This window comes from Neodiprion pinetum, chromosome 6 (genome assembly GCF_021155775.2).
Source record: "Neodiprion pinetum isolate iyNeoPine1 chromosome 6, iyNeoPine1.2, whole genome shotgun sequence".
NCBI lineage: Eukaryota > Metazoa > Arthropoda > Insecta > Hymenoptera > Diprionidae > Neodiprion > Neodiprion pinetum.
In genome coordinates, this window is record NC_060237.1 from 14,243,634 (window position 1) to 14,255,995 (window position 12,362).

Sequence of the window (12,362 nt, forward strand, 5' to 3'; positions counted from 1 at the left end):
GACAGTTCGCGCAAAAATCTTCCAGATAACGTACGGGGTAGCTATCGGGCGTCGTGCGAGCGTTGAGACGACGGTAGTCACCGCACGGGCGCCATTCGCCGGATTTCTTGGGCACGAGGTGGAGAGGAGACGACCAGGGGCTGTCGGAGCGGCGCGCGATGCCCAGCTTAATTAATCTCTCGAACTCCTCTTTCGCGATTTTCAAACGATCCGACGCGAGACGACGTGCTTTACTCGAGACTGGAGGTCCGTCCGTCGTTTTTATGTAATGATACGTGTTGTGTTTAACGTCACGGACGGCTCCGTCTGGTTTAACGATATCGGGGAACTCGGCGATTATTTTTTCGAATTGCGGCGAGTTGTCGCAAGAGATGACCTTGACCGAGGCGTGATCGATGTGCGCGATCGAGCCTAGCGATGTGAGCGTTGTTGTGGTGTCGATAAGGCGGCGGCCTTTTAAATCTACCGCAATCCCGAAGTGGCTCAGGAAATCTGCGCCGATTAAGGGACGCGTGACGTCTGCCACGACGAAACGCCATGACAGGTCTCTGCGTAAACTGAGGTCGAGTGTCATTGTGGTCCAGCCGAAGGTGTCAATAGGCGAACCGTTTGCGGCGCGTAATTGATAACCTGTCCTTGCTTTCCGCGCGGGGGCTCCTCCGGGGGGGATTACCGAGAGATCAGATCCCGTGTCCACCAAAAATTGCGTTCCAGTGGGTCTGTCTTTTACGAAAAGGCGGCTGGGTTGCGCGAGGGAATCGGTTTCAGCCATTAACGACTCCCGCTGGCGTTTCCCGGAAATTTACATCCCGCTGGGAAGCACTTCTTCGCGGAATTGCCGAATTTCTTGTGGTACCAACATATGTTCGATGTTGGTGAGAGTCCGCGTGTACTCGACTTGCTGCGTGAACGGCTACGCGAGCGTTCTTTTTTCTTGCTCGTTTTGTTTTGATTGCGGCGGCCTTGGTTTGATAGCTGTTCGACTTGACGTGTGAGTGCGGCTATTTGAGCTTCGAGGCTTGATACCGCCGAAACATTATTGCCTTTGTTTACTTGCTCGTGTACGCGATCGGCTGTCTCGCTTAGCTCGGTGAGCGTTAATTTGTTTTGTGCCACGAGGCAAATTCTAATATTTTCGGGGAGATGTGATAGCCAGCGCGCTTTAAGAATTTCCTCGTCTATGTCAGGGACGAGGCTACGCAGATGGCGTAAATGCGCTGATGGTGTGCGGTCACCAAGGCTTTCGCGGTCGAGGAGCTGTAAAATTTTTGCTTCTCTCGATTGAGAAAAACGCGCGATCAATGCTATTTTTAGCGCTTGGTACGGAAGGGTTACCGGGGGCGTGACGATAAGATTTTCTACCTCCGCGGCGTAACGCGTTGGTATGTTCGATATCGTGTGGTAGTATCGGCCGATTTCCGTTACAATACCCTGCGTTCGAAATTGCGCTTCCTGTTGCGCGAACCAGAGCGCTGGTCGTTCGGGGCAAAATGGCGGCACCCTGAGCCTTACGGGGTTCGGCGTCAGGGCCGGCGGTTGATCACCCTGCATTTCGTTTAGCGTTGACTCTCCTTGGCTCGGTTCTTGGTCTTCTCCCGGTCCTGTTCCTGAGTCTTCCAGAGCGTCCTGGTATATCATTCGCGTGTGCTTCGCACTGCAGCACGAGAGGGGTTTCACTCACTGATTAAGCACTCAAGGTGTCTATGAATTCACTCACGCAGCACAACGTCTCTGGGTGCTCAGCCTTGCGCGAGCGGGGAGGAAAACACGCGGACACTCGTGAAAAGCAGCAATAAATTTTATGCGCGCACTACCACTTGGAGTCTCCGCCTTTGCGGTGGGAGCGAATAATAAGCGCGGCGAAAAGTTTTGGAGTCGATTTCTCAGCGCGCTAAGGGCACACTCGGCGTGGCGCGCGGGCGCGGGAAAAGAATCGCGAGAAACCGGCAGAAATATTCACGCGAGTGCAAAACGTTTCTACATCACGTCGGGGTCACCAATGTGGGATCTGTATTACTGGGATCCTACGTATTAAAGCGTGCGATGGGTGAAATATAAAAGGATGTTTATTAGGTTTTACAGGTGCGTGGATACGGAGATCCGGTTATAGCGCGGTTACAATAACAGTACTCTAGCGTGTGTTGATTTTGACTATCTGCGAGGTGATGCGAAGGATCTTCGCTCTCGTTTTTGCCCGCTGGAGTGAGGAAAGCGCGCTGAGGATTATTTCCGAAATTGGGCGATAAACGCCGAGCATTGCCTCGCTCTAATACTAGACCAAGTGCGTGTATGTGGCAGGCGCCACATATATATATGTATATATATGTATATATATTTATATATATCTATATTATACCTTAATATAATAGAATATAAATGAAGTTGATTGAGGTGAATAATGTAATAAAATGAAAAATGATTGTGAATGGAAAAAATTATACAAAAATGAAATAAAATAAAAAATAAGCGGATAATTAAAAATATTTAGGATTCTTCTGATAATTAAAAATAATTTCAAAAAATTGAAATATTGTGGAAAAAATTTTTTTTTCTCAATTTCCCTTTTTTTAAAAGTAAATTGAAAATCATAATATACACATATATATTTATATATATATACGTATATATATATATACATATATATATATATATATATATATATATATATATATATATATATGTATGTATATATATATATATACATATATATGTATATATTTATGTATATATATATATATATATATATATATATATGTGTATATTCATGTATATACATATATATATTTATATATATACGTATATATATGTATACATATATATATATATAGATATATATGTATATATATTTATATATATTCATATTATACATTAATATAGTAGAATATAAATAGAGGTAATTGAGGTAAATAATGTAATAAAATAAAAAATAATTGTGATTGGAAAAATCATGAAAAAATGAAATAAAATGAAAAATAAGCGAATAAATAAAAATATCTGGGATTTTTCTGATAATTATACATAATTTCAAAAAATTGAAATATTGTGGAAAAAATTTTTTTTTTTCTAATTTCCTATTTTTCAAAAGTAAATTGAAAATTTTAATATACATATGTATATATATACATATATACCGGGACAATCTCTTGAAACTATACATATAATGCGCATGCGCGAGTTCTATCGGCTGCTCGGGCAGGCTGGCCACTCCGAGTTTCAGCTGTCAAACTCTGTTTCTGGCGGCGTTGTAGTTCATACGAATTTTTGAGGTTAGAATCTCAAACAGTCGAGGTAGTGACTCGGAAAGTTGATGCTAATGCCCTTTGAAAATTGGCTTTATTCGACTGAAATGAGAAATCTGTTTAAATGTTGGGTGCTTGGAAGAAACGCAGCAGGTAGGTGGGAACATTTTATTTGATCACTTTTATTATTTTGTACATTAGAAATAACAATGAAATTTTTTTATATCAACAGGTGATACGGCCAAAATAATTACATCTCTAATATTTACTGTTATCTGCCTATTCAATTTATCACCCGTACAAAGATCATCGCCGCTTTCAAGCAACTAAGGAACTTTTCCACTCTCTTGTGATTTCAGGTGGTAATATTGAATTTTATCACTTTTTGAAAATAAGACATTAAACCGAGCGTTCAAGAAATTTAAATATCTCACTATCTGTAACAGAATGGTAAATCTTTTTTTTTCTCGAGAATAGTTCAACAAAATTCATCAATAGTCGATAGTCAATGTATTTTTTCCGATCAATAAATTATTGCTACTACTATTAAAAATTTTCTAATGATTATCAGAGCTCATTTCGCAAATTTTCAATGATTTTCGATTAAATAAATGAAGGGAACCTAATACTCAAATTGAAAATTCAAGTAATATTAGATTTATTAAAATGATTTCTGTATTTCATGTCAGTGCGGTTCGAAACAAAGAAAATCTAATCGAAAGCGTAGAACTCAGGAACGTAAATCACATCCTGTGACACAAGTTGAAAATCAAGTTTCTCAAAATGCGCCTCAATGTCACAATTAGCTTCAAGGACAATCATGTTTTAGAGTAATGTCAGAACATTATTACGAGGATCTTGACTTATTGGATTCAAGATTGTGTCCCTTGTTCCATCAAAATAAATGAATATCTAATTTTTAACGAAGTTTATGAAGATTTTTTTCTAAATAATGTAATCCCATACAATATCTTGTTCATAGTCCTCCGAACATCACCTTCTAACAAGGATATTTGGAAAGGGTCCCTTTGTTGCAGAAACCATTATAAAATTCTTGGTTTTCAATTCGTGCTACTGAATAACTCTGTGTTTCAGGTTCCATTTTCAATCTCAAAATGGGATTTTTTTTGCTCCAGATAATGCTAACATGAAATGCAGGAATAATTGCGGTACATGGAGATTCACAAGCTTTCAGTCTTAGCGTAGGACCCTAGAAAGAGTGTAAAATCGAATTTGGTTTCAAGTTATCGTGCAACTAGCTAGCCAGATGACACCGTCAACTAAGATTAAATTTAAAGACATTTTTAATTGAACTCATTTAACAGTTCTAGATTTAGATTGATTCAGTTTGCCTAGCAAAATTCAACCCTACAATCTAATTGAGGACTTGAAAAACTATTTATCTGAATTCAATGCCAAAGAGAGTAAAAGTAAGCTTCAAAATAAGATACCAAATCAAATGGTATAAAGTTTGAAAAACAATGCTGGTCAATAATAATGCTCAAATTACAATGGTGCACAGAATGATTCCTCGGTAGAATGAATTGGCAGCAACGGTTAAGTAACAAACTTATCGCTATTGGCTCGATCAATGTAAAATGATGGGATATTCAGCTATTATGATCTGTAGTATATCCCGCTCTTCAATTTTGCCTCAACTGATGTTAAGAAGGTGGCGATGGCCTGATAAAATTCACTCTGGCACCTGATGTCTGACGAAACAACCAGGTTCGATGGTTCTAATGATTGCACCGCTCGAGAAACCAGGATCCTTGCCACCTAAACGTTTTGACCATCAGGTAAGGCATAATTTTCCTCGTGTTAATTAAAGTTTAAACTTCGAGCCTGCTGAAAAAAAAGGAATTTCATCATTAAATCCATGTTAAAATATTGTCATTGTCAAAGATCACGTAATTGGAAATTTACTTACATGCTTCCATGCCTGACAAATTTATTCCCGCTTTGACAATGAATTATTGCGTACCTGAAAATATTAGAAGCTATTATTATCAAACAGGATCTTTCGGTATTTTTGAAGGCAAAAAAAAAGGCAGCACTTTCTGAAAGGCAACCAATGGCCAGACGAGGAGTGATCAGAAGAGTGGAGATTGGTCTCCCAGTGTTATCGGACGATTGTCTTGTAAGTTATTGTTTTGTTTTCTGATTTTTTATTAATAGCATGATTTACACTGTAATATTAACTGTTGTTCTTTTTCTCTTTTTATTCTTGGATATCTGGTGAACCCTATTTGTTAACGGATCATTGATTGTTGTACAATGGAGCTGCAAAAACTTTGTCAACTAATCGATGATGTCGGCGAGGGTTTTTGTGAGTATTGCGTCGAGTACGTTTTCTGTTAATTGCTACTCTTTGTCCTCCTAAGCTTCGTGTTTAAGATGAATAATTTCTTTATTCCTTGTTACTCATTTCTTTTATTAATTTCATGTTCATCGGCACTAATTACTGACTTCTGGAGCACTGCACCGTAACGAATCTACTCTGGAAATACCTTCTACTGAGTCTCGACCATTCATTTATTTTTAATTTTATGTAAATAAAGAATCTGTTCACAATAAACATTGTTTTTACTTACCTACCTCTGTTTGTCCAGACTCCCACTTGGTAATGACATTTCACGTTGAATTTCAGATTTCTTCTTTCAATAAATAACACCCAATTTCTGTATCATTTGATATTTGCTTTTCCGTTGAATTCTTTATTGCGTCGGTTGAATATCTTCCGAAACCAACCACGGTATTGCCGAACGATACTATTCTTCTTAGACAATTCACGCTACGTAAAAATAAACAGCAGCATAACCTCAATCCACGGCTTTACGCGCGAGAGAATTACAGCTTTTGTTTCATTTTGTGTACGATGGCGCCTTGCTTAACAGATGAAAACATCACCGCGGCGCGATTTCACCGACCAATGGGATTAAATTATTTGGCGCATGCGCGTTATATGTATAGTTTCAAAAGATTGTCCCGGTATGTGTATGTATATATATATATATATATATATATACATATATATATATACATATATATATATACATATAAATACATATATATACATATTTTTATTTATATATTTATATTATACATTAATATAATAAAATATAGATGAAGGTAATTGAGGTAAATAATGTAATAGAATAAAAAATGATTGTAAATGGAAAAAATTATAAAAAAATGAAATGAAATAAAAAATATGCGAATAATTGAAAATATTTAGGATTTTTCGAAAAATCATACATAATTTTGAAAAATTGAAATAATGTAAGAAAAATTTTTTTTTTTCAATTTTCCATTTTTTGAAATTAAATTGAAAATTATGATATACATATGTATATATACATATATAAATATATATATATATATATATATATATATATATATACATATATATGTATATATATTTATATTATACATTAATATGATAAAATATAAATGAAGGTAATTGAGGTAAATAATGTAATAAAATGAAAAATGATTGTGAATGGAAAAAATTATGGAAAAATAAAATGAAATAAAAAATAAGCGAGTAATTAAAAATATTCAGGATTCTTCTAATAATTATACATAATTCTTAAAAATTGAAATAATGTAAGGAAAAATTTTTTTTTCAATTTCCTATTTTTCAAAAGTAAATTAAAAATTAAAATATACAAATGTATATATATATACATATGTATGTATATGTATATATATATATATACATATATAAAGATACACATATATATGTATATATATATACATATACACATTTATATACATATATATGTATATTTTTATTTATATATATTTATATTATACATTAACATAATGAAATATAAATAAAGGTAATTAAGGTAAATAATGTTATAAAATAAAAAATGATTGTGAATGGAAAAAAATATAAAAAAATGAAATTAAATAAAAAAAAAAAGCGAATAATTAAAAATATTTAGGATTTTTCCAATAATCATACATAATTTTGAAAAATTTCAATAATGTGAAAAAAATTTTTCGTCAACAAGTTTCCTTTTTTTGAAAAAAAATTAAAAATTATAACACATATATGAATATACACACATATATACATATATATTTATATATAAGTATATGTATATATATATATATGTGTATATATATGTATATATGTATATTGTTATATGTATATATATATATATATATATATATATATGGATATATATATATATATATATATATATATGTATGTATACTTATATCAGAGAATAATATAATAAAATATAAATGTCGATAATTAGGTTGAATAATTCAATGAAATAAAAAATGATTCATTTTAATAAATTATTATTCTTGAATCAAAAAATGATCGATTTATAAAAATAAAAATATGAAATTGAATAAATAATAATTCATCTATCTGTATGTTTTCTCCAAATCTTATAATAAGTTTCAATCTATTGTATAAATGTTTCAAATTACAATTCATAAAGTGAATTAAATGGCATTTTTCTAATGAATAATATATTTATTTTAATTTATATGTGGGCAGATACTAAGGAAATATTTAGGATTTTTCTAATAATCATACATAATTTTGAAAAATTAATATAATGTGAAGAAAATTTTTCGTCAAACAGTTCTCTGTTTTTAAAAGAAAATTGGAAATTATAACACATATATAAATATACACAATTATATATACATATATATATATATATATATATATATATATATATATATATATATATATTATATATATATATATATATATATGTTTGTATACTTATATTAAAGATTAATATAATATAATATAAATGGAGGTCATTAGGTTGAATAATTCAATAAAATGAAGAATGATTCATTTAAATAAATCATTATTCTAGAATTGAAAAATTATTAATTTTTGAAAATAAAAATATGAAATTATATCAATAATAATTCATCTATCTGTATGTTTTCTTCAAATTTCATAATAAGTTTTAATCTATTGTATAAATGTTTCAATTTACAATTCATGAAGTAAATTAAATGGCATTTTTCTAATGAATAATACTTTCATTTCAATTAATATGTGGGCAGATAATTAAGAAATATTTAGGATTTTTCTAATAATCATATATAATTTTGAAAAATTTCAATAGTGTGAAAAAAATTTTTCGTCAAAAAGTTCTCTTTTTTTGAGAGAAAATAAGAAATTATAACACATATATAAATATACACATATATATATATATATACATATATATATATTGATATATGTATATATATATTAATATATATTTAGATTCTACATTAATATAATAGAATATAAATGATGGTAATTGAGGTAAATAATGTAATAAAATAAAAAATTATTGTGAATAGAAAAATCATGAAAAAATGGAATAAAATGAAAAATAAGAGAATAAATACAAATATTCGGGATTTTACTGATAATTATACATAATTTTAAAAAATTGAAATATTGTGGAAGAAATTTTTTGTTATCAATTTCCCTCTTTTTAAAAGTAATCTGAAAATTATAATATACATTTATATATTCATATATATATATACATGTATATGTATATATATATGCACACACACACATATATATATATATATATATATATATATATATATATATTTATATATATGTATATATATATATATATATATATATATATATATATTTATATATATGTATATAAATATGTATATATGTATATTAATATGTATATGTATATATATATACATGTATGTATGTATATATATATATATATATATATATAAATATATATATGTATGTATGTATACTTATATCAAAGATTAATATAATAAAATGTAAATGTAGGTAATTGGGTTAAATAATTCAATGAATTAAAAAATGATTTATTTTGATGAATTATTTCTCTTGAATTAGGAAATAATCAATTTATAAAAATAAAAACATGAAATTGAATAAATAATCATTCATCTATCTGTATGTTGTCTTCAAATTTCATGACTAGTTTTAATCCATTGTATAAATGTTCCAAATTACAATTCATAAAGTCAATTGAATGGCATTTTTGTAATGAATAATATTTTTATTTTAATTATTATGTGAGCAAATAATTAAAAAATATTCAGGATTTTTCTAATAATCATACATAATTTTGAAAACTTTCAAAATGTAAAAAAAATTTTTCGTCAAAAAGTTCTCTTTTTTTGAAAGAAAATTGAAAATTATAACACATATACAAGGTGACCCTAAATTGCCTCCCACGGACTAGCCAGCATGATACCTCGTTAAAATCCAACCGAGAATTTCGTTTTCTGAAGCTCGTCCGACGCATAGTTTTTGAATTATAAGCGATAGCGCTAGGCCAATCAGAGTGCACCATGTCATGTAAATTTGCCGCCACGGAAATTGCTGTTTTGTTCGTCTGGGTGAATTATTATTATTCGTTTACGAATTAAATATCGACACCTCCCCTCTCTCGCTGCTGTACCCATTATGCTTGAGGATGCGCTTCTGTTTACACACACAAGTGTGCCGCCCATGGATGTGCGGCCGGCAGCGTGTGCCGCGGCAACAATACCGAGGTCAGCGCCCGAGAAGGGGCACAACAAGGAGAGAGGGGAGGTGCCGATATTTAATTCGTAAACGAATGATAATAATTCACTCAGTCGAACAAAACAGCAATTTCCGTGGCGGCAAATCTAGATGAAATGATGCACTCTGATTGGCCTAGCGCTGTCGCTTAGAATTCAAAAACCATGCGTCGGACGAGCTTCCGGAAAATGAATTCTGGGTTGGATTTCAACGAGGTATCATACTAGCTAGTCCGTGGGAGGCAATTTAGGGACACCCTGTATAAATATACACAATTATGTATACATATATATATATATATATATATATATATATATATATATATATATATACATATATATATACATATATACATATATATATATGTATATATGTATACATATATATATATATAAATATATATATATATATATATACATATATATATACATATATACATATATATATATGTATGTATACTTATATCAAAGATTAATATAATAAAATATAAATGGAGGTTATTAGGTTAAATAATTCAATAAAATAAAAAATGATTTATTTAAATAAATTATTTTTTTTAAATTAAGAAATCGATAAGTTTCAAAAATAAAAATATGAAATTATATCAATGATAATTCATCCATCTGTATTTTTTCTTCAAATTTCATAACTAGTTTTAATACATTGTATAAATGTTCCAAATTACAATTTATAAAGTATATTAAATGGCATTTTTCTGATGGATAATATTTTTATTTTAATTAATATGTGAGCAAATAATTAAAAAATATTTAGGATTTTTCCAATAATCATACATAATTTTGAAAAATTTCAATAATGTGAAAAAAATTTTTCGTCAACAAGTTTCCTTTTTTTGAAAGAAAATTAAAAATTATAACACATATATAAATATACACACATAAATACATATATATATATATATATATATAAGTATATATATATATATATATATATATATATATATATATATATATATATATATATATATATATATTTATATATATGTGTATATATATGTATATATGTATATTGTTATATGTATATATATATATATATATATATGTATGTATACTTATATCAGAGAATAATATAATAAAAAATAAATGTCGGTAATTGGGTTAAATAATTCAATGAAATAAAAAATGATTTATTTTGATAAATTGTTTTTCTTGAATTAAAAAATGATCGATTTATAAAAATAAAAATATGAAATTAAATAAATAATTATTTATCTATCTGTATGTTGTCTTTAAATTTCATAACTCGTTTTAATCCATTGTATAAATGTTCCAAATTACAATTTATAAAGTAAATTAAATGGCATTTTTCTCATGAATAATATTTTTATTTCAATTAATATGTGGGCAGATAATTAAGAAATATTTCGGATTTTGCTAATAATCATACTCAATTTTGAAAAATTGAAATATTGTAAAAAAAATTTTTCGTCAGAAAGTTCTCTTTTTTTGAAAGAAAATTAAAAATCATAAAACATATATAAATATATACATATATATGTATATATGTATAAATATATATATATAGTGTTACAAAGGGTGAAATCACCCGTTTTGCCCCCTCTTTAATGATCTAGTAGTCAGCATAGATAAAAGACGTTTATAAACCTCTTATGTCTTTAAAAAGAATAAGGTTGCTGCGCCAACCGATATTATTGTAAAAACAGTCTTGTTTCAGACTTTAAACAAGAAACACGTATATTGCATTAAAAGCATTCATCACGATATTTTTGTTCACGCCTTTGATTTGATAATAAGTAAACTCGCGGATCCATATTTTATTAACGTAACGCCTAAATCGTTACAATATATATATATATACATATATATATATATATATAAATGCACACACATATATATATATATATATATATATATATATATATATATATATATATATAAATGCACACATATATCATCGACCTCGAAAAATAATCGTGGCTCTTTTCACATTATTCAACCAAAGCCTATCCGACACGAAACTCGATTCTGAAGAAAAAGGTTTTAGAAAAACTTGGCCGGCTGTAGTTTCTACAATTATAACCAAAACGGCAGCCGATAAAGAAGAAAAGGTTTGATTTACTAGCCAATCCTCATGAACCTCATGAATAGTTCTGAGTAGCTCTAAGGAAATGCTCGATTCCTCCTCACGAGAACGAAAGAAGTTTCTGGGGAAACTCGCAAATGAACAATCAAATCTACTCTGAGCTCAGACGAGCGAATGAGAAGATCGAAATTTTTCATCAATAAATGAGATTTGAAGTCGCGAAAATTTACCTAACCTTCGACGAGCTTCATTTTCCTGACAGGCAATAAAATAGGTTGGAAATGCCTGTCACGCATAACCAAAATAATTCAAAGAAAGAGGTTAACTCCAATGATAATTTTATATAAAAACGTCTGAAACTAGTTCCTCAAACCAGCCTCAGAAGAAGAGTTAGTTTGAGGATTGAGGATTTTCTTCCCCAACCTCTTTATCTCTTCTTCGCCAATTATAGGAGTCTGAATGCGAGTTTTGTATCATTTCTCTACTATTCTTTTTAAGTAAAAAGC

The 12,362-nt window shown here is 30.0% G+C and overlaps 1 protein-coding gene across 1 annotated transcript; it reads right to left on the bottom strand.

Annotated features, from left to right (window-relative positions):
* Positions 1-771: 771 nt before the first annotated feature.
* On the bottom strand, positions 772-1,638 carry LOC138191148 (uncharacterized). The gene has a single exon (XM_069137158.1). The coding sequence runs from the start codon at positions 1,636-1,638 to the stop codon at positions 772-774; it is 867 nt and encodes a 288-aa protein (XP_068993259.1).
* Positions 1,639-12,362: the final 10,724 nt, after the last annotated feature.

Coding starts and splice junctions, on each gene's coding strand:
- LOC138191148 (XM_069137158.1), bottom strand. CDS start 1,638: ATGATATACCAGGACGCTCTGGAAGACTCAGGAACAGGACCGGGAGAA.